Source organism: Akebia trifoliata, chromosome 3 (assembly GCF_017979445.1).
Source record: "Akebia trifoliata isolate Shusen 1 chromosome 3, ASM1797944v1, whole genome shotgun sequence".
Taxonomy (NCBI): Eukaryota; Viridiplantae; Streptophyta; class Magnoliopsida; order Ranunculales; family Lardizabalaceae; genus Akebia; species Akebia trifoliata.
In genome coordinates, this window is record NC_141377.1 from 6,245,730 (window position 1) to 6,269,621 (window position 23,892).

General features: G+C 36.1%; 1 protein-coding gene across 2 annotated transcripts; it reads right to left on the reverse strand.

Moving 5' to 3' along the window:
* Positions 1-1,174: 1,174 nt before the first annotated feature.
* On the reverse strand, positions 1,175-23,573 carry LOC147405765 (proline-, glutamic acid/leucine-rich protein). Of its 2 annotated transcripts, XM_086433606.1 has the most exons (14): positions 23,418-23,573; positions 18,535-18,820; positions 17,386-17,502; positions 16,695-16,759; positions 14,488-14,593; positions 13,562-13,633; positions 11,801-11,860; positions 11,548-11,677; positions 10,851-11,041; positions 10,575-10,759; positions 8,163-8,290; positions 7,729-8,018; positions 3,189-3,435; positions 1,175-2,042 (listed from the first exon to the last, which is right to left on the reverse strand). In XM_086433606.1, the coding sequence occupies exons 2-14, from the start codon at positions 18,799-18,801 to the stop codon at positions 1,303-1,305; spliced, it is 2,598 nt and encodes an 865-aa protein (XP_086289732.1). In that variant the 5' UTR covers positions 18,802-18,820; positions 23,418-23,573; the 3' UTR covers positions 1,175-1,302. The 2 variants fall into 2 exon arrangements, with proteins under 2 accessions (XP_086289732.1, XP_086289733.1); XM_086433607.1 differs by lacking the exon at positions 23,418-23,573 and having other exon boundaries at positions 18,535-18,919.
* Between the last annotated feature and the right edge of the window lie 319 nt (positions 23,574-23,892).

Consider the following 23,892-nt stretch of genomic DNA (forward strand, 5'->3'; position numbering starts at 1 on the left):
AGAAATCCACTGTTTGTTTGCATTCTCTGAAACAAAAGCTAAAATCAATTATTTGGAAGAGATCAACTTTGGACCTGATGGATTTAACCAACCTATCTTCTCTCTAAGGGGTGGAGCACTCCCCTACGATGCAATCAATGGCCACTTTGGAATCTGCTCTGACCTCTAGAGCTTGGGATATTAGTCTCTTTCGCCATAGTCAACCACTTTAAATAACTTGCAACTCATCTCTAATGATAGCTCCTTCTCTCTCTCCCCCCCCCCCCCCCCCCCTAATACCTCTAAGGGAACCATCCAAGTTAAGCATAGAGAAATTTTCTAGAAGCTTGTCCTATTTGCATCTCACTGGGATCTTTATCACAAATTTCGGATCGAGACTCCACGAGGCCATAAAATATCTCGATGAGGCATTGTATTGGGTGAAGGCATCCATGCTTTGGATTCTTAATTGGACATCCCTAGCAATGAAGGCTTCAAGGAGGCTAGTTTAAGCTACTCTGGAACATACTTCTACACCTCTCAACCCTCAGATGGTGAATGAAAGCATTGAAGGCAGGCCCTTTCACCATCGAGCTTAATGATTTACCCTTGAAGTTGTTGCTCACCCATTCAATATCTAACCTCCAATCACGATTTGAGTGGCTAATATTGGATTTTCTTAAGATTCTCTGGCATAGTTCATAGGAGAAGTCGCACCCAAGGAACGAAATGAACCTCATACTCCAAAGAGTTCCTGCAAAAATAACAGCTAGAGACTTGGGATATTGGCACACGTTGAAGAGCAATAAATACACCCGCGGAATTGGATTCTTGGGGTATTTGGGTAAAAATAAACTTTTTAGGGGGAATTTTTGGTACATTGCACTTTAACGTGCGCTAACATAAACAAGACCCCAGATTTTTAAGAAGTTGAAGACATTATTTGTTTATTTCCCCCAAAAAAAAAATAAATAAATAAATTGGACTCCTAGCAATTTTTTCTCAAATCAATGGAAATGAAGCCTCACCAAATAATTACCGAATTCAAACTTTTCTACCAAGATCATGGCCTGTTGTCTCCCTTGAGAGGGAAATAACACGTCTTGTGAAGGGGGCAGCCCATGTACCCTCATCTAAGGGCACGTACACCCATGGACTCATCTAGTGAATATTAGAGATGAACTCTAAAATAATCTTTTGTTTTCTAAGATGAACCAAAATTGATAAAACAACTCAAAAAACCGTTATTACATCTCACATTACTCTCTCTCCCCCCTTACAGGCCTCTATTTAAATTACAAAAATAGAACTCCCATTTAATCACTAATCAGAATCTGGATCTCCCTCGATAATATCCGGAAATGAATCAATGTCAGAATCACTGTCCAAAGTAAGCTCATTTCCTTTAGTAGAAACTAATTTTTCGGCAACAAAACCACTCTCACTCAGAGCTGATGCATTGCAAGGAGCAAGAACCACCATTCCTTTGTTTGATGCCATTTCATTGCCACCTTTGCTAGAATCTAATGCACCACTGTCAGCGTCACCCTTGGCCGGCTCCATTTCACCGTCTCTAAAACTACCAACATGATCGCTAGGAAGAGTTGTTTGGAACCTCTCTGACTTGACCATGGACGCATCCTTGCTTCCTCCCATCATCTCCACATCGGCACCACCAGTAGGTTCCCTAATTCCTTCATCTGCAACCTGTGTATCAATAGAAGCAACAACAGGTAGATCTTCCGCATGAGTTTCCATTTTCTTGTCTGTATGACGAAATAGGGCATCGGCTTCTTCACCATTTCCCAACCAGCTGTCATACAGCTCATCATCTAGATCAGGGTCATCCATGTCAAGTACCCCTCTTGAAAATTGGGTGTTGTGTTTCTGAGCACTGGAAAATATGTTTTCTGGGAATTTACGGTTAAACCCTCCATCAAATGTGCCAGAGTTGGTTGAAGGAAAATCTGATAGTGGAAGGGCTCGGGGATGTATGAGAACTTCCAAGGCCAATAGAGCATGAGCACAGAATTCTGCAAGCTTTGTACCTGCTTCTTGCTTTCCTGCAAAAAACATTTTCATGTTGAGATCAAAAGTAGAGTTATGGGACTTGATGTTCTTTAATATAAATAATATCGTGTGTGTGCTTCTCAAAATTGTTTTTTGTCATAAAATAAGCATGTCTTTTGAGGCATTAAAAAAAAATCAGATGATGTCTGACTGAGTTCATCTCTACAAATAATGGTACTTAATAATTCAATCCATCATGTATACTCGTAACCACCCCTCCCAAAATATGGATTCTAGTGGAAGAAAGCAAAATATGTCAAGCCAAGAGCACCATCTAAGTAATATAAGTCCAGAAACAAACATGTGTCAAATATTGAATCCAGATTCTAAAGTGCAGTACTTCCTGTGCAAGATTATGAAAATGAGTGAGTAGAACAAGGAAGTTGACTATACTTTATTTTGGTTTAGTTCATTGAATCGATGAAGTTCGCATGGTAATCATGCAGGAGAGAAACTTCCTAGTGAGTAGGAGAGAGAAGACGAAGTAAATTCTGTTAACAAGAAAAAAGGCCGGGATGATCCTCCACTGAACAAGAGAGTAGTAGTTTTCAAAGCAGTGAGTTTAGTTTTAGTAGGTTGTGCTAGCCTTTCCTTAAAAAAAAAACGGAAAAAATGGATATCTATGTTCACACGTGTGTGTTGGCAGTGCCACAGTGGTGTGTGAGAGTCCTATATTACCTGGTTTGTGGTGGTAGGTAGAGAATTCATTTCTTGGTTTGATTTGGTTCACTTGTGCATATATATCATTCAAGTATACAAGTTATAAGTTCAATTATAATGTTAAAAATTTCGAAGTTAAATAGAAACAAATTAATATAATAATCCAAATTCTAATATAAACAATAAATTTTTTTTGTCATAATTGTTCTGTTCACCGAACCAATTAAAAAATAGTTCGGTTTGCCAAACCAAATTATTTGGTTCACCGAATCCAATAAAAAATTCTGTGGGTTCGTGGTTCGTTTGATTTTATGAACCCAGTATGAGCCGTACTGCATACTGGTTCGGATTAGTACCAACGAATTGGGTAACATAGAGTGAGACGGTACAATTCATTCAGCAACTGTCATTACAAAGTTTTCCACATGATTAAAATAATATGAAAAAGGGATATTCACTTAAAAACTAAAAAGGTTTACCTCTTCGAAAAAGCTCAAGACCCTGAGACAAATATGGGGGACGACAACGAGCTGGGGAGAGAAGAGATGCCAAAAGTGCATGTAATGCTGCAAGCTGGAACTCTGCCCAAGTTGAAGTCAGTTCCCTGGAAGGGATTGAGGGACCCTTTTCCTCTTGGGCCCATCCCCCATCACAGGCATTTGTTGCTACAGTTATCAGAAGAAGATCAACATTTGATCGCCAACATTCTGATCTTAAAGCACCACCCTGTGAAAAATTAGGGAATCACTTGATATCCATTACTAATCAAGTTTGGATAAAAATAATAAAAGCTGCCCGTGACATTTAAATCCATGCCAGCATCAAGTATTCTAATACATTTTTATCTCGGAAGTGCATTCACTTTAAATAATGAAATATGTGAATTACGCATAGAGACCACATTATTCCGGCTGGATTGCAAGACCATTAAGCGTAGAGACCTTTCCTTTTGAGTAGAAAGAAAATATTACTTAGGCTGGACTGCAAGACTCTAGTCAAAGAATGGATAAGAAACGATGATTTTGACATTACATAAGAAAGGCCCTACCAAGGCGCACACTACTAAAAACCCACTGAAAGGACATTGGCAAGATCAAACCTCAGCAAAACTGAAAAATTGATACTGACATCAGTAGGATATGGTTGACCTTTGAATAATTGTGCATCAATAATAAAGAACCATAGACAAAGAAACTATATGGTTGGATGTTGAAAGCGAAGCACAATGCACTTGGACTGGATTCCAACCAATGAGATTGGGGACAACCGGATTAAATGTAGCCAACAGTCCAGAAAAGTTGTGCAGATTGGATGGTTACAATAATCCAAGGGGGAGGATTTATAAGCCTACAAGAATACTGGGAGGGAACCATCATAAGGTGGAAGCTGCCCACTACAGACTTAGATGGATGATTCCTGTCCTGCCTAAAGAATGCTTTTTCTGGACTTGCATAAATTATAAGCCTAAAATGCTTTCTATGTATATAATAAAACACAACGGTTGACTTCCTTCAATATTTATCCCCCATAAAGAACAGTTCAGATTCAATCTCATAAGCATCTTGAGGAATAAAATACAGCGGTTGTCTTCCCCCAATGTTTATCCCCCAATAAAAAGCGGTTAACATTCGATCTCACAAGCATCTTGAGGAACAATTTCAATTTTATTGCCTTTTTTTTTCTACCCCCTTTCTAGTAATACCTCTCCAACTTTATTCTCTTTCCTCTTCTCCCCCTGTTTCAATAATATCCCTCCAACTTTATCATCTCTACTCTTTTACCCATTTTCCTATAATACCCCTACAACCTTGTTGTCTTTCCTCATTTTCTCCCTTAATCCCAAAGAGGATGACCATGTCATAGGCACATGCAACCTCTTGTGTGTGTGTGTGTGTGTGTGTGTGTGTGTGTGTGTGTATTTATATGATAAAACACAACTTTATCCCCTTTATAAAGAAATGTTGGGATTTAATCTCTCTATGAATCTCAAAATATACTTTTTAACTTTATTGTCTTTCTGCATCCAAGAATACCCTTCCAACTTTACTGTCCTTCTTCCAACCCCCCTTTCAAAAACACCCCTTCAACTTTATTGTCTTTCATCTATTATCCCTATAAATTTATTGTATTTTCTCCTACCTCTTAACCCCAAAGAGGATGCTAGTGTTGTAGGCACGAGTAAACTCTAGTCTATATAATAAAACACAATGGTGAACCCCACTTTTTTTATCCCCGACATAAAGAGGGGTTAGGATTTAATCTCACTACGACCCTCAAGGACAACTTTTACTTGATTCTCTTTACTTCTATTACTTTCCAAGAATACCTTTCAACTTTATTACCTTTTCTCTACTACCCACCAATTTTATTATATTTCCTCATCTCCCCTCTTTTTCAATAATAGCCCTCCAAATCTATTGGCTTTCCTTTTCTCCCCAGTTTTCCAGTAATTCCCCTCCAACTTTATTGTTTTTTCTCTTTTACCCCCTTAACCTCAAAAAGGAAGCTCATGTCGTAAGCACAGGAAAATTCCAATGCCTATATTTACGGGAAAAGGTTGCATGGATCAAGCTTCTCATTTGGGCCATGTGGACTGCAACAAAGGTCCCAATGACACATCAGCTCTATACATTAATAGTTTAGATCCGGTTTGAAAAAAAATCATAATTTTTTTTGTTGTTTGATCTAAGGCTTTGAAAATGAACAGTTGTTGTACACCCAAATTTAAAATTTAAATCCAACAGTAAAAACAAGTCATGTTTTTTCCAAAATTCTGAAGAGTTTTGTGCTTTATAACCCCATGTGGCACCCCGATCGTGTTTTTGGTTACCACATGCAGTCCATATTTATAGGTGGTCCTTCGGTCCATATAACATATATACATATATGGGTTGGGTTCCAATGACTCGTGAGAAAACACATGATTCCCATCGTGTAAGCACAAATCCACTGGTTTGGATTTATACATATCCCTATAATACTCATCTCAAAAATACTAATCCTAAGAATAAATCTTAACCATATTGATTTTACATAGTTGCGATCATGTGTTTTTTCCATGAGTTATTAGAACTTAACCCAATATATATGCATAGAGAGAGAGAGAGAGGGAGAGAGAGAGAGAGAGAGAGATGGGTTATATAGACCGAAGGACAACCTATCCAGATGGATTACATGTCCATGTGCCACCCAAAAACACGATCAAGTGTCATATGGTTATAGAGCATAAATTTCTAAGAACATAAAAAAAAAGGTAAAAAGACTTATCTTCACCATTGGATTTCTATTTTACATTTAGGAGTTCAACGGCCGTCCATTTTCAATGTCTTAGATTTTATCCCAAAAAAAAATGTTATTTCTGATATTCTTTTTTTTCAAACCTAATCTAAATCATGAATAATAGAGGGTTGAGGTGTCATTTGGACCAACATGGCAGTCCACATGATGACCTCGGTCTAGGCTCTACGTGGTCCTATGGTTCATGCAACCCTATCCCATATATATATATATATATATATATATATATATATGTGCCTAAGCAAGTAGGGGATTAGTGGTAAATGAAGGTGAAGATATGTTCAATGGGATTTGAACCTAGGTCACGGGATCAACTCTCCTCAAACTTTTGCCACTTAGCTAAGTGGCACCTTCGGCCCCTTTCCCATATATGTATAGAAGAGGAAAGACAATAAAGTTGGAGGGTCATTCTTGGTCTTGGAAAGGGAGGTAAAAGGGGAAAATTAAAAAGTTGGAAGAGCGTTCTTGGAAAGGAAGATAAGAGGAAAGACAATAAAGTCAAAAGTTGTCATTGAGATTCATAGTGAAATTAAATCCCAACCCCTCTTTATGTGGGGGATAAAGGGAGTGGGGTCCACCGTTATGTTTTATTTCATATATATATCAGCCCCTTTGCCTAGATGAACAATCCTAGTCTAATGTTTTTCCATTTCATATATATATATATATATCAGACAAGAACCCTCTTGTGGTGTGTGCTCTTACCATCATTCCTACACCCAAAAGGAGATAGACAAATTCACCTCCAACACCTAAACTGTGTTGTTCTACTGTCTTCCCAAAATAAGTTTCTGTTTTTTTTACTCAAATAAATAAACTGTATGAATTAGTTTCTGTTTTCTGTATCTGCCATCTGTTTGTGCTAGTAACACCAAATTTTTTTGTAATAGATCACCATAACACTCGAATTGTTAATGACATTGATGTACAAAGTATTTAGAAAACCTTTGAAGTCTAGATTATTGCGGAAATCTAAGGTGCTTGTTAGACAAAGTTCTACCAGCAGCCAACTGGAACAACAACAACAAGACAATTTTGAACTTCGTATATAGTAAAATAACCACACATAAAAAGTACGACCGTATTTGTGATTCTCTCAATAAAGGCATACAGTTGGAAGGAAAGGAAGCTTAAACATACGAGAGAACCATAAGGAATGCTTCTTAGCTTAATAGTATAGACTAAAACATAGCGAATTCCAGTGCTAGAAGTCACTCTGATCAAATGATCATAAAAAGCATTCATTGACTTCTTTTCTAGTCCTTCATTTTATATCTTCTGACGTTCCAAAGAATGAGACCGCTACTTCCTTTATGGAAATTTCGTTTGTTCATGTCTATAGGGAGACTAATAGGGCAGTTGATAAGCTAGTTAGTTTTCTTGTAAATGAAGGTTATAGAGAGATACATTTATAGTGAGATATATGTAGATTTCTGTACGATTCTCCAGGAGGATAGGTAGGGGAAGATGTATCTAAGGGTGTAGCTCTTGTTATCTGGTTCGGATCTGGCTTAAAAACCCATTACTATTCCCCCCCCCAAGAAAAAAGGTCTCTAAGCCCTACCTATAAAATGGTTGATTCGACTTCCCTACATGTCATTATGTTTTTCCTCAATAACCCCTCCTAACAGTCCAACCAAAAGGTAATTTAGCAGTCCTTTTCAGTAATTACAAGCAAGCTAACACAACATTCTTCATGTGATCAGACAAAAAATAACTTACCACTGTAAGAAGAGCTTCCAATGCTTGTAACGCAGCTATCTGAACAGAAACCGGAGTTTCTGGTTTGTTTTGGGGAACTTCGGCCACCAAACCAACTCCCTTGTGGTGCTCCCCGGGAGATCCAACGGTAGAAACATGCTTCCTCTTCTTATTACCAGCTCGCTGCAATGCATAGGTTGCGGCTGTTGAGAGTGTATTGGAAGATGCCACACCAACTTTATTTCCGCCAACAGAATCCAGGTCAACAAATGCATTGTTGATCACTTCTTGGGCAAGAGATAGAGCCATTCCTGCTCAAGACCCAATTATGCCAATTAGTAATTGAGCAATAAATACTGATTGATACAGACCAGAAGAAAAAAATAAACACAACAAAGATCCCAAGCTCAGAAAAAATAGTCCAATTGACGCCATACTAAGAAATTATTGCATACCAACACCCATAGATATCAGCAATATCTGCATGATTGCATAAACTTTTATCCTTAATGCTGGCAGAGCACATCTCCTGAAATATTCTGTTAGGAGTCTAACAACATCTGCAGCATGTGGTAACAGTTGACTGCCCAAAAAAATCACAAAAATGATTGGTACAAGAACATATCCACTGCAAATTTGTGCGTATAAAAAGGGAAAACAAGACCTATGTGCAAATATAAACAAATGATAGGAACATTGAAGAAACTAAACTAACATATCTTTCATACTAAATATCTGAGAGTACATCGTAAGGGCATTATCGGTATTCCCCTATGTAAATGTCCCAAATTGCACTTAAATTCATGCACTATCGCATAGTATATTCTATTTATATTTTTGAGGTGTATTTGGACATTCTCATGCATTTATATACGTCTCATGAAAATTCAACATTTTAATTAGAGTCGTGCTACACTGGGTTGAACACTAGGTCCAACACTGAGTTGACCTGGCTGTGCATAGATAACCATAGGTTTATTTCCTCAAGATACAAGTTAGAAAATCAACGGTTCTATATGCACTGCCAGGTCAACTCAGTGTTGGATACAGTGTCCAAAGCAGGAAGTAAAGCATTTTACTTTTTAATTATCCTACTTGATGACATTATTTTGGTGCAAGGATAATGTGGAAAATAGAAGTCATTGGATTTACCTCAAGACATGTGGAGCTTGTCTACAGGACTTCATGAGCATCATCCTAGCCATGTGGACCCATTTCATCCACTCATTTTGAGAAGACATCATTTTGAAATTTTTTGGGAAAATACCTTTGACTCACTTTTTATCTCTCGTGTCTTCTCTTACCTAATCCCTTCATTTCACTATCTACCTTTGTACCATCACTTTTTCCCTACTCAAGCATTGAGAGAATGGGCAACCTTTCTTGGACATTTCATCACTTACCACCTTTTTTCCCTACTCCCAAACATTTTCCTTCATGATCACTCTATCTCTACACATTTTTTCTCTATAAAACCCCACAATTCTCTTTTCTAGAGGATCATCTCCTTCACATCTCTAATTATTTTCCATGACAAGCTCTTCCATGTTAGGCTAAACTCTTTGCTAGGGCTTAGAACTCTCTCTCTCTCTCTCTCTCTCTCTCTCTCTCTCTCTCTCTCTCTCTCTCTCTCTCTCTCTCTCTCTCTCTCTCTTGTAATATTAGGAATGCACGTCCTCTCTCTCTCTCTCTCTCTCTCTTGTAATATTAGGAATGCACGTCCATGGTTGAAGGCTTTTATTGTAAATGATTCTATACCATTTTGTTCCTACATGTGATGTAAGTGTCATAATGGATATCATGTATTTATTAGTCTCTGGCATTACTTTGTTTGAATCTAAAAGGACATTTCTTTATGTGTTCTTTTGAGACTTAGTGTAGTTCTTCTTCGATCTTATATGTCATGCATATTTGATTCTTTGGGTTCACATTTAGTTCTTTCCTATCCTAGGTTATTCTAGATCTTGAGCTTCAAAGATAATAAATGTCTTGGTGGTTGTAAAATCTATTTCTAATTCTTTTATAGGCTTAAATTTCATATCTTTAGTGGAGAAACTCATTAGTTATCTCCACCATTATTGGATTGCATTCTAAATTGAACAAAAGAGGGAAGGATTGGGCCAAATCTCAAGGCCCTAGTCTCCCATCTTCTTAAGTTTTTCTTCAAAGAGTTGCACACTTATTTGTTTTTCTTATCTTACATACATTCACCTTCTCACACACCATTACTAGGTTCACTTAGGGTGTGTTTGGCAGCGGGAGTTAATCGGACTTTGAGTTGGAGTAGGAGTTGGAGTTTGTTATAACTCCTCAAATAAACTCTAATGTTTGGTTTATCTAGGAATTCACCCTAGGAGTTGTAAAAAAAATTTCAACCCTTGTATTTTGCTAAGATCGGCTATGACTCAGCTAAGTCAATTTGGTTTTATGTATTTTTTTTTTTTTTTCAAATAATTAACTGCCTAAAGAGAGACGGGAAGCCAAGAGGAAGACATCTGCTCAAGAACAAATGTCTAAGCTCTTCTAGAGAAGTATGCTTTAAATTCTTCCAAAAGATAAGTTCCACGCTACTCCCTCCTTCACAATGTCATAAATCACAGCCACAGAAAAATAAAATTGAATGGAAGGAAAAAAGATTCTCTAAGCCAATCCCATATTTTGGGGATACGATTTTGATGGTGATGGGGTGTGTGTGTGTGTGTTAATGCATGTATGGATGCGTATTAAATCAAGGCCACAGAAAAATAAAACATGCATTCTAGGGAAATTTTTGTTTTAAGATATATTTAAATAAAACTAGGCATATACACAGCTTATGGTATTCAGATACTTCAACACACATACAGAGTTTGCACATTATTGTTTACCTGCGTATGCCCTTAATGATTGCGAGCAGAAGATCCAAACTGCACAGATGCAAAATTGGAAGCTCTGAACAAATGAGCTCTTGTTGCATGGCTGTTATAAAAGGCATTAAGGCTTGCGACAAAGAACCATCCATCAACAACACTCTCTTAACAAGTGCTAGTAAAGGACGAACAGGGACAGTTACCTGCTAAGCAAAATATGATCTTCATGAAAACAATAACTTCAATGGCTAAAAAAAAACTGAACAGTATAAGAGAATGAAATAAAGACTCTACCTGGACTGGATAAGGATTAGTAAGCATCATACAACAACAGAGCATCAACGTAGACACTCTGGACAGTAACAATTGCTCAGACCTTTTCTCTGGCTGTTCCGAGGCCTCTCCTGACAACCGACTTCCTAAGGGAGGAGGAGGATCTTTTCCTGGTGGAACCAAGAGTCTCATAGTTTCACTGCATTTATTTTCTACGACAAATACACGGAGAGGTTAATCTCATTAAGATCGGAGAATTGAAAAGCATGCATCCAACATGACAAATAGGGCTTAAATGGGTTGGGTTTGAGCTGGATCTGATCATATCCAGATCCAAATTTTTATCCAGATCAGGATCTGACCCAACAGAATTACTTGATTTGGGACAATCGGGTAGTTTCGGACTGTTTAACATTTTTTTGCCATATTTCTTTTCTAATTGCTATACTATTCTATTTTACCATTATAAGTAGCAGAAGAAAGATATCCTGAAAAACATAAAAAATAAAATTTTGAAAGCAATATATCATTTGGATCTAGGAGAATATAGAGATGGATCTGCATCTGACCTGGATCTGACTCGGATCAATGGACATCAACTCATTTTTTATTCAGATCTACACCAAGGAATCAAACCCAATAAATCCGGATCACTCGGATTTCGGATAAAATCTGACCCATTTTATGCCCTGATGAAAAAGATGGCGGTTGTCCATACCTGCTTCTAAACCTTGGAAGGCATCACTCAGATGAATGTTTATTGATATTAAAATCTTTTGCATCATCAAGGACCAGCTATCCTCATCTCCTTTTGTCCTTGGAAGCAGTGCTAAACAATAGGCAAATTTCTAAACATAGAAAACAAAACAAAACTGAGTATCCACTCCAACCAAGATCAAATGAATCCATACAACATATAAAATTTCCTACAACAGGACTGCCATAATAAACAAACAAATAATATAAATCACCTTCAACATATTAGCATTGGATTTCCCTGACATGATTTTTGAAACAATGACAGCTTCAACCTGCCAAAAATTTCATATACTCATTTTAGAATTTAAGCATTAGGCTGACCAATTTTAATGGTTTTGGAAAAAACATGACAAAATGAGGCTCATCAAGCAAAAGGAAAATTACTGGCTTCTTCACTCTAAAACCAAATTACCCTAGGCTTTTTAATAGCATCAAAATTAAGTTGAAGGTGCTCCATGGTATGATCTCACATATCTCTAAACCATAGTTGAGTATAAACTCATGCCATAAACATCCAGATTCAATAAGATAGAGAATAGCTGTGATTTCAATTTAAAACTTGTCGTCCACTTCTAGGAAATGTTCGGAAAAAGAAGAAATCTATTAAGAGAAAGATAATTTTTAATGATTTTCATCTAGAGGAGCCAAAATCGACCTGTACAAAAGGGGATCCAAAATCGAATAAGGCAGTGTCAGATTCACACTGAATGCCAAGAAAAAAATCACTCCACACCTCCCTAGCTAATAATGACCAGTGGAGGATTAGATGTTTTATTCTCCACTAGATTTACACATTGGACAAAAAGCAACAATAATTCTCCTACGAACACTAAGTTGAGAAAGAGTGCTACTTATTTAAGGAAAAAAAATCAAACAAATAAAAAAGAGATAAATAGTGAGAATTCTATCAAGTAACAAAATATGAAAAGAAAGCACTTTAGAAGGAAATTTAGATACCCGAGAGATAGATTATGGAAATGACATAGGGAGAATGGTAGTAGAAGGAAAAATATCCAAAACGATAAAGAAAGATCTATAATGAAGTAACAGACACAGCTAATCAACCAAAACCATGCGCCATTGTCTGTCAAAAAGAAGGAAGTATCGTAAATGCAAGCTAGAAGAATTTCAACAAGATCAATCTCCCAGTTTAGTTTCTTCTGAATGCAAAGTCTTAAGTTAGAGTCTCACCAGAACCCACCATGAAATCCTGAATCGGATGCAATTGCCAGTCTAAAAGAGAAACAAATTTAAGAATTCAACTGTAATAAGAGAGATTCCATACCACAAGTCCTCCCAAAAATGGAATCTATGACCTATGCCCAACTTAAAGTGGATCGTTATCTCAAACTCGGGATAGATTATGAATGACCCTCCAAACACTGCACTCATATGTAAATCAAACCTCACTGCTCACCTAGTCGAAGTTATTGCTTTCAAACTTGGCATATATAGTTTTCTCCAAGGGGTGGAGGGTTCAATGCCAAATCTCCCAAGCGACTTAACCAAAATAGCTCGATCCTTCATATCTACTTAATGCTGAAGCCTCCCATATTCTTGGTAGCAAATTATCTTCTAATCCTCCAGGTGATCTTTATTCTTTTTCTTTCGACCATCCACAAAAAAATGCCGATCAACTTCTCTAACTTCCTCATAACTTATAAATGAAAGGAGAATAGTGACATAAAGTGCACATGAATACTTGACAAAGTGCCTTTGATCAACACCACCTTCCCACCTTTGAAAAAGTATCAAGTTTTCCAATAGGTTAATCGGATAACTAACAACTCAAATGATGAGGTCCACAGTACTTAGACCCATAACACGTACCTAAGGGTAACCCCTCATGGATCCCAGAAATAGATTATTTCATGATTTATGGAAAAGTATGATAAAAGAAAGCTGCCATCAAAGCATAGAAATTATATTACAACTGTTGAAGATCTAGCAGGAAAATCATAAATATAACTCACATTGTCATAATGACGATGGACAGAAGATGGAAATAATCTTATAAGGGTGCATAACAAGTCAACTGCTCCTTCCTGCACAAGTAATTATGAAAAATAAATATCAAGAGTCCAAACTAAATGACCTGATATCCATACCATATATGATCAACTGGCTTGAACACAAGGAAAAATGTTAGCTTAATCATGTCACAATAATTTGATGGAAATGTTTTTTTGCCAAGTAATTTGGTAGAAATATTAGCCTTCTAATCAAGGTAATCAAATGCAAGTCCCAAAGGTGGTATGGCAGTGAGAAACATGGTGAAGATGCATATCCAAGCATAATGAAATGGTTCATTACTTCATATAAGCATGGTTAAATTAGTTAAGCATACATGTAAGGGGTTCTGCAGTGTGAAATCATTTAAATTATGCATAAAACCAAGTAATTAAACCACATAATCAATCATACATGCAAGTCATGGAGTACTTCCCATGACAAATGACATGGGAATACCACTTCCATATGACTCACGAGCATTTTACACATCATAACAAAAGTTAGTGACAGCCTGCCAAGCATTGAGTGTTGGACGCCACCACACAGTAAAATCTCATACCCAATGGAACATGTGATGTTATGATCATGATAACCTTAATTCAACACTAAAATGGCACATTTTATCTGATAACAGCAGAAATTTATCTTAGTCTTACATTTCGACCTTTCTGCATTATACAAAATTGTGACAACAAATTGTTCAGAATAACCGAAAAGGTTGCATGACACCAGCAGAAGATATCATAGAGATTCCATGCCATCCTCAGTGACCGGCTTCAATGATTAAGTAGTAAGAAATACCATTCAGAAAAGTTTACAAGATTGGCAGAAATAATAGCTTAATGGCCATAACATAGAAGAACTCCCAATAAATTATGCTACTAACCCATACAGCCTCTGAGCCATCCTCAGCTAACAACTTCAAAATGGGTTGAATAAGTTTTGCAGCATGGGTTGTCCCATCTTTCTTTACATTTGAAAATCCACTCAATCTAATTCACAAAGGAATCACATAGGAAGTTAGTGGATCTTGGAACAGAATAATGACAGAAAAAAGATTCAAGAAAACATTCAAACATGAACCAAGATGACTTGTACTGAGGAATAGGGAACTTTTGTCTATTCATGTGCAATCTCATTAGGAAAGGACAAAACAGCAATGTGCTATGAAATATATCGAAGACATTCATTGTGAATTTCATGCACAAGAAGAAGTGGGAAATTAACACGCTATTTTAAGCTATTAATGAGTTTAAACTCAACCACATAGTAGCAAAACACAATGATTTATTTGATTTGTTTCATATTTTCAAATAAGGATGTTCTATTCAAGAGAAAGGGAAAATACTCAAAGGGGCCATTTGGTAATCATTTGCATAATGGATCATGAGACCAATAATCAATTATTGACTTCATAATGGATTCTGAGATGTGATAATGGTGTTTGGTAAATTCTTCCATAATCAATTATTTTAAAATGAAAACCAAAAAATATTGTTCAAAAAAAATGTGGGACTTGACAGAACAAACGAAATGTTGGACCCCCCCCCCCTCTCCCTCTCTCTCTCAAAACCATTAGGGAAAAAAAGACAAGTTCATCGCCAATTCGCCATCTTTATATGTATATAAAAAGTAAAGCAACTTTATTAAAAGGGGACAAGATGGCCTCAAAGAGGAAAGATACAAACATTAACTCCTCTTATGACAAACAAGATCCCACCTTAATAGGATGCCCTCAACGAAGAGACCTTTTTAAAACTCTTCGAAGTGTTTAGACAAATGGAAAACAAAGCCTGTAAAAAAACTTCATGCTCATTCCCATAGAAATTCTCTAGTTCCATCTCTTCCAAATAGGCTAGAAGACCTCAAGCTTTGGAATAATTGAAGTATCTAACAACACAAGCAATAAAAAAATTTGGAACAAGGAGCTAGAAAATGGCCAAACTATACGAGAAATGTCACAATGAAGGAGAAGATGACCTATAGATTCCTCGTTTAATTTGCACATGAAGCATAAATCAACAGAGAGGACATCCCAGTCTCTCTTAGATTTTTTCTCACTCCATCTCTCCTCTATATATCCCTAGAAAATGGAAGGTTCGACTACCATCGCTGATCAAGGACTTTGATCATCACAACCGACAAACCAATCCCACAATAACGATCTTTGATGTCAAAAGTTGCACATAGTCCTTATCCACTTTAAGCATGATTTCAAAAAGTTGCGTTAAAATGTTGCTTTTATGTAATAATTAATATTATTTTATAAAAACAATCAATTTTGGAACGTAAAGGGTATCTCAAATACTTAGCTAAACTTGTGAGGCATGTCTAAGATTAAAAACACTAGTAAGCAAGCATGTGCACAGGTATTGCAAAATTGGGATTTATGCATGATTAAAATTACTTAAAAATATTGTTTAAAAAAAAAAAATTAAATGGATTATCTTATGTTAGCATTTAATATGTTGTAAATGCCTTTTTGTAATTTAAAATATTAATTAAGGCTATTTTGAAGATAACATGATGAAAGGATATTTATTGAATTTTAGAAAACTAAAAACTAACGTTGTTATAAGGTTGTGGGATTGTAATTTTATTCATTTTGAAGAAAATGACCTTGATAATAGTATGGTTAAATGTAAATATGGGGGCATTTTTGGTCTTCCAAATTTTGATGCCAGCAAACACATTTTCGGCATTCTCTCATTACAATGTAAAGATTTAAAATAGGTAACAAATTGCTTTAATATTTGCAATTATATTGTTTCTATTTTACTTACATGTTAGTTTTGCTGGCTTATGAGCTTGCTTGATAGTTGGTAACTTGATACTATCTTGGTAATGGATAAGCATAGACTAGTATATATTTTGATGATTGTTCCATAGAAAATTCGAGGCTTAACCCTGTACCACTCAAGGCTTATGCCTCACCTTGGAGGCAAAAACCTTTGAATGAACCTCACACATTTTAAAACATGGTCTACAATAAAGAATATTTACCACCAAATGCTATAAGCCTAAAACTACAAGCATAGTACATTTGCACCTACGCGTAATGTGCTTCTTACTGAGTAATGAAGAAAAACAAACCTAGTGAACAGATCCGACAGGGAAGCGCAAGAAGCCACCTTTACAAAATGAGAATCTGATGGCAGCTGCTTAAACACAAGAAAGACCTCACTCTTAACAGAAGCTCGCGAACCATGATCTTATTACAAAATGATAATAAAAATAGTCAAATTTGATTTACAAATGTTAAATAAATAACACCATTCACTATGAATAGGAAATAAGAAGTTCGCATAAATTCTGCAAATAGAAGATGTGGAACCTTTCATCTAACGAGATAAGAAATTGCAAAATCTTCTAAAAGCAAGAAGTTTTTGTGCAAAGAAACAAATTGAACAGACATGGTTCACAATGATAGACACTTCAAATAGAAAAATCTTAAACTGTCACTCAATATTTTCTTGTAAGAATTAATTTCCTTAAAAAAGGGTATTGATCACTGCTCCCATTTGAGTCTGCAATACCAATTAGCCCTGAATACCTTAAGAATTCTAGTCAATATCTACACTACAGTGCAGTACGTACTTGTTCATAGGAATGTTCTCTGCAGCACCTATTTAAGTAGGACCATTTCATAACAAATTTAGTACTAATTTCAGTTATGATGTCCATATAACTTGTTATTGCACGCCTTCCAGTTTTAGTTTAGGTTTTAAAGCCTTAACAAATTGACTATTTTTAAATAAATGTAGCAGCAAATAAAATATAAAACCTGAATTTGTGAAAGGAGCTTTTGGAACCAAGCAGCGTAGGATGCCAAAAAACGGTCAGCATTGCACTCTTGACAAGTCACACCTATCAAACAGATTCCTGCCCAGCATTTATCTGGCTGGAATCACAAACAGATAATAAAATATAAGAAAATTATGCAACTTTTCTTATAAGTCCACTGTTGATCAGAAAAAAAAAAAAACCTAAATGTTTAAAACATATGTTTAAATCCATTTTGATGCTTATGTTATCAGCAAACACAATACAATATTGTAGTTACAACAAATTATTGAAAATGTGTTGCACATTACTCTTATTAAATCCAATAGATTTAAAATTCAATACTTTTTCCTATTTTAGTATAAATCAATATCACAAATAGGAACTTGTTTTATAAGTATAATTTCATTAAAAGAAAAGTTTTTTTTTTTTTGATAGGCAAACAGACAATTTATTAAAGAGAGAAAAAAAGGAGTTACTTAGATACAAAGGAACTCAAGACTAACAATAATTCAAACACATAAGGTCTCATTTTTTTTTTAAATCTTCGAAAAATACACCTTTGAATCGTGGTTATAAACATTGTCTGTTACCAAGATGACTCGGTTCTTGAACGAGCAGTATGTGAACCATCCTTCATTCACATTGACTTCTTCGAAATCGAACAAGTCATTGAAGTACCTTCTAATCCATCTTATTTTATAAAAACTATGATTATTTGTAAAGAAACATAAATAAATTAATAAATATCAATCCACTTAAATGGTTTATCTTGTCAGCAATGAGATGACTCAGCTGAGTCAACTTGGTTTTCTATTTTTTAAATAAACATATCTAATGTTTCGATAATCTAAAAATTTCTTATCTAAATAAAAATATGACCTTGTAACTAAGCATCTTCTAAACTTATCTAAATAAAAGTATGATCTTGTAAGTTGTAACTAAGCATCAACTACCAATCCATCTTATTTTATTAAAAAAATTATGAGAAACTAAATCCATATAAACCAATAGTTACAAATCGAGTTAAATAGTTTTTTTACCTCATCGCATTGAATCCATAAACACCCCCAAAAACATAAAAAGAATCCTAAAGTAACGATTAGGGTTTATGAAATGTTCCATACTTTTATAACGTTTCGAAGCTTACCATTTTACTAGAAACGAGTAAGATCAATCGCTCTACCCAAGTATCCATTGTGGATTTCCATTTATTGATTAGTTCTCCATCAACTGGTTCTCTAAAAGATTCAGAAAGAAGTCCATGAACCTTGACTGTAGAAACCACGTTGAAGAGTTCTGAAGGTCTCGGAAACGGGTGATTCTCTTCGGGGAGGCCATCCTTTATCAATGATCGAAGCAATCTAGGCTTCAATCTCACATCACTCATGTTCTGAAAGTACTCGAAGACCGCCATTAAAGACGAACTTGAAGCTCTGAAAGCAAATAAAAAAGGGTTTTAGAAGGGAAAGTTAGGGTTTTTAATTAGAATACCTAAAAGTCGTAGCTGTTACTGTTTTTCAGTGTTAATGAAAGTCTGTATTCTACACATGAAGAACGATTTTAAAACTCGGTATTCTGTCTAGTTTCGTTTCGTCACCGGTTACCGAGTTGACTCGTGTGAGTGAAATCGATACTTATTAATAACGGGTCGCAATCCGGATACGCATAAAATATGACTCCTGCCATAACACACGATCTAAGCCGTTGAAGAATTAAGATCTGATGGCGATAACTATTGATGAGTCATCGACTCGACTCAGGTCGACTCATTTGTAATTTTTTTCCTGTTAATCATTAACACGTTTAACTTCTCTAAGATGAGCCATCGACTCAAGTTTTGCATGAAAAACCTATTTTATTTTTAGACAACCCTGATATCTGGGACAACAGATAATTTCACAAAACATTTATAAAAATACATCAAGAATTCTCTTCACATATAGGGCACAAACAAATTAAATCACATTAAGTGAATCATATTCACTTTTTTCAGCCTCACTTAAACATTAATTCTTAAGAAGAACACCCCTACACTCCTTGAATTTCTTGTATCAAAAGAACATCAAGGCTTTAATATTGAGAAAAATGTTGTGGATGACCTCTTCTTTGCCTTCAAACACCCTACAATTTCTTTCTTTTCAAGTGTCTTAAAACATAGCAACATCTTTCCCTATTAAAATTGGGTCAAACCCAAGCCACGTTGAATTCAAAAACGAGTGAACACCAAATGTTATAGGCTATGGGAAATGAAGAAAAAAATGATTCACAAATTTCTTGTTCTCCAACTTAGGAAGCAAGTGTCCAGAATGATAAAATTTCTCTTCTTTAGATGATCAGTGGTTAAAATTTGATTACGTGAACTTGTCCATAGGAAAAACAAAACCTTAGAAGGTACCTTTGTATCCCTTCAAAAGAAGCCAAAAAGGTTGTACTCTACGTTGAACTCAAAAGAACAACCCCTAAGCTTCCATTATGATTGTAGCATCTACAAATCCAATTTACAAAAGGAAGATTGGGGAACAATTATTTTTAATAAAAAATGCAACACTTAAGTCTCCCGGATAAATCTTTCTTTGGATAAATTGTGATGCAATAAGTAAAAGTTGTGGTGCCAATCATTAGTGTTGTCCTTGGTCTCTTGTGAATCTATATAAAACCATTGAACTTAAATAAATAAATTAGTCATTTTGAACTATTTATTACCTATCAATGTGAAATAAAGTCTCATTCCTACAAAAATCCTTACTGAATTAGTGTTTCCCATTCTGTCCCAATTCAAGTAAATGTTAATAGTTCAATTGAGTTCATTAATTATATTTTATTCAGTTAATTTCAACTCAAAAGGATCATTAGAAAACTCTTTCGAGTACCAACTCATACAAAAACTCCATTGGGCATCGCGAAATCTTTCAAAAATGACTTGTCGGACAATACCCATTTCCAATACATGACAATCTGCGGAACTAATCACATATAAAGAAACAAAGTGCGAAAATGGAATCAATGTCGTTCTTGACTCATTGCGAGGAATCCCAAAAGCCAACCAGAGACTGAGACTAGGCTGAATCAAACTGAATCAAGTTGAGTTAGGCCAAGACTTAATTGATTCATGCCTATCTTTACATCACATCAAATGACAACACGTTATAAAATTAGAACATCCATTTGAAAATTAAAAAAAAAAAAATTTAATTAATTATAAAAATAATTCTAACACTATATAAATACTAATTTTTGCAAGTTATATACATGTAAAAACAAATGCCACCCATTACTGATTTGATAATGAGAGAAGAAAACAATTTCTTCTTTCCCATCAACGTTGCATAGAGAAAGATGCTTTAGGAATCAATAATGCCAAGCTTATTAGAAGAGCAAATGTTCCCCAAAGAAAGATTTGTTCTGGTGTGGTTGTTGGTGTACTTTAATTAAGAAATATTTATTCTGGTGTGATTCTTGTAAATTGGATTAGCAGATTCTTGTAAATTGGATTATAAATTGAAGAGTTATTGTTGTGTTTTGTTCTGGTGTGGTTGTTGGTGTTTGATAGAACAGGGGTTTGATAGAAGAGTAGAAATGATGTCTACCGATTAAAACAAAATGGCAGGATACATCATTATTGTTCCACCCTATCAATTCCTAAAGAAGTTTGCCCTTCTTCACAAATCTCTACAATTGTAAGGCTTTTAATTTGTAAGTTTGATTTTCCTTATCCCTGTGCCAATCGTAGTCTTGAGGACGTAGAAACAACAAAATAGAGAAGAGAAATCTACCTAAATACCTAAAAAAAACAGAGAAGAGAAGAAACCTGTAGACACCTCAATTTGAACGGGCCACTTCTCGAAAGGGCCCAAAAATATCGATTTTCTAAATAAATGGGTCAACGGGCCTTAAAGGCCCAAGTCATTGAAAAGTGACATTTTTACTAACCCGAGGCCCCTAAGACCTCTCAATGGTTTAGGAGACCTACCAAAAGGACTCGGCCTACCTTACGTCTTCCCAATATTCACCGCTCCGCTTCCAAAATAAAAAACGCCAAATTTTCGATAAATTTCACCAACGGGCCTAAAAAGCCCGATTCGCCAACACGTGGCATTTTTGATCAAACTAATGATTGCAAAAATCTAAAAAAATTAAAAAATTAAAAATGTGAGACTTGGGATGCCTACCCCTCCTCTACTACCACCGCTCCGCCTCCGAATCCGCAAAAAACCATAGGCCCACCTAAGGCCCATGAGCCCTCAACACTTTCCTAAATCGATTTCTCATCTTACCCTTAGCCTAAAATCAATCCCACATCACCTAAAATCTAAAACCAACCTATACCCTCAAAACCCATTCCAAAATAACCCTCAACCAAACCCTAAAACCCAAAACCATTTCTAAAACCCAAGCCCAACACTACAAAGCCCACAAATCATTAACCATATCCAATTCATTATCCAACCCACAATCCTAACCCATAAACCACAACCCACATCAACCAATCACTCTTTTATCATCAAAAGATGACACATGTCATCACCCCATCTCACCTCCCTCACCTAACTACCTACCTCATTAATTTGCTTTAAATCCCATCTACCTACACATCAACCCATCACCTTTTCTCTCAAATCAAACACATCTACCCACACCCCTAACCTATACCTCCCCTAATCTACCCTCATCATTCCCTATAAAACCTACATCTACAACCTAAACCTACACCATCCTCTCAAGTCAAACACTTAACCTCTCCCATCAACTTATCTCAACTCTTCATTTCCAACCACTTTGACACATGGCATCATCTCCCTCACCCTCCCAAAATATCATCAACCACCTCTTTAAATCCTCCATTCTCTTAAACCAAATACCATTTAATCTCAACCACCATCTTAAACTCACCTCACCAAACACTCCACCCAAATGGGTTGGGTATGATCCAAATCATTTGGGTCAAAACTCACCCATTTAACCCCCTTTCCTTAAATACCCTCCAATCTCCTCTAAATTACACCCATTTCTCTCTCAAACTCATAACCATTCTACCATTTTTCTTCACTTCACCCCATTATATCCCTAAAATAACTCCTCAACATCTATAAATACCCTCCTCCTCTTCCCAAAAATGGCCCCCAACTTTCATTACAAGACTTCTCCCCAACACTCTCTTTACTAACAACCATCACCAATTCTCACCAAGATTACCACTTCTCTCTCACTAATCATCCTCAAGTCTCACACAAAAAAACCACCTACTACACTCATCTCTCTCATCATCTCTTCTCTATTCCTTCAACCATACAAAAGTTGTATTTGCTTAAAATACTAAGGACTCAAGAAGACTCAAAGAAGAAGAAGAAAGAAGATACAAGGTGGGTTCAAAGCAATCCCCCCCCTTTCTCTTCTACACCCTCTCCTCCTCCCTCTTCTATCACCCCTCTCCCCTTCATTTTATTTTTTAGGATAAATGGACCCCAAGGCTAAAGGTCTATAAGGGTCATTTCCATCAATGGAATGACCCTATGATCAAGCCGAAAATGAACCCCTATCTAGGGTACAAATGCACCCACGTGGCACATTATCTTTCACACTTTTTTTTTAAAATAAAAAATGACCGAGTTAGTTGAGGTTACCACTTTTTAGTGAGGAGAAAAGGGTGCCTAACACCTTCCCTTTTCTCCAACCGAGCCGCTTACTCCGAATCTAAATGTTCGATTAGTTCCTATCCATCGAGAGTCGCTAAAACGTCAAAAATGTCACTTTTTCAAAAAATGCACATCGGGTGACCATTCACACCCATTTATAATATGAATGGTGGCGACTCCAAACCATTGTAGATGTGGTCGTCGTAATGACGAAATCACGTGTCTACAAAACCCATGATCGAAAAGTCATGAAAGAGAAGTAAAATGGAGAAACGGGTTCAACAGATTAACATCAAATAGTAGAAAGAAAAAAAAACAAAACAAAATCAAAATTAAAACCAAAACACAGGAAGGAGCGAGAGAGAGATCAAAATGTCGAACTGTGCGTGTGGCATACCTGTAGTTTTTGCGAAAAGACCGGCTTCTGAAGCTCAAACGAACAACCCTTCTGGTTCTAGGGTTTGTGGAGTGAGAGCTTCAATGGTGGATGACTACGAAAGTTCTTCCGATTTCGTTAAGCGCACAAAGCAGGCTTCGTATCTCTCGGGTATAAAACCTAGAAGGCTTAGGGAAGAATAAGAGATCACAGAGAGAGGCTGGGAGCTGCTACGAGAGATACAAGGGGTTTATACTCGTTGAAAGTCGATAACGAAAGAGAGGGTTTAGGTTTACTTTCGTTGGAAATTCAAATAAAGATGAAGGGTATTTTGCTCATTATACCTAAGTCGTTATTGATCGCCCTTGCGCCAAATAAAGAAACCTCATCTGGACGTCTATAGTCTAAGAACTATTTTTTGGCTTTTGTTGATATCAGTGAAAGTAAAAGAAGTACAAACGAATATTATTTATCTGATTTTTTTTAACTTAAAAGT

Coding starts and splice junctions, on each gene's coding strand:
- LOC147405765 (XM_086433606.1), bottom strand. CDS start 18,801: ATGGCGGTCTTCGAGTACTTTCAGAACATGAGTGATGTGAGATTGAAG. Junction 8,291..10,574: donor ATCATTAAGGGCATACGCAG/GTAAACAATAAT, acceptor TTTTTTGGGCAG/TCAACTGTTACCACATGCTG. Junction 3,436..7,728: donor TGGAAGCTCTTCTTACAGTG/GTAAGTTATTTT, acceptor AATTTTTCACAG/GGTGGTGCTTTAAGATCAGA.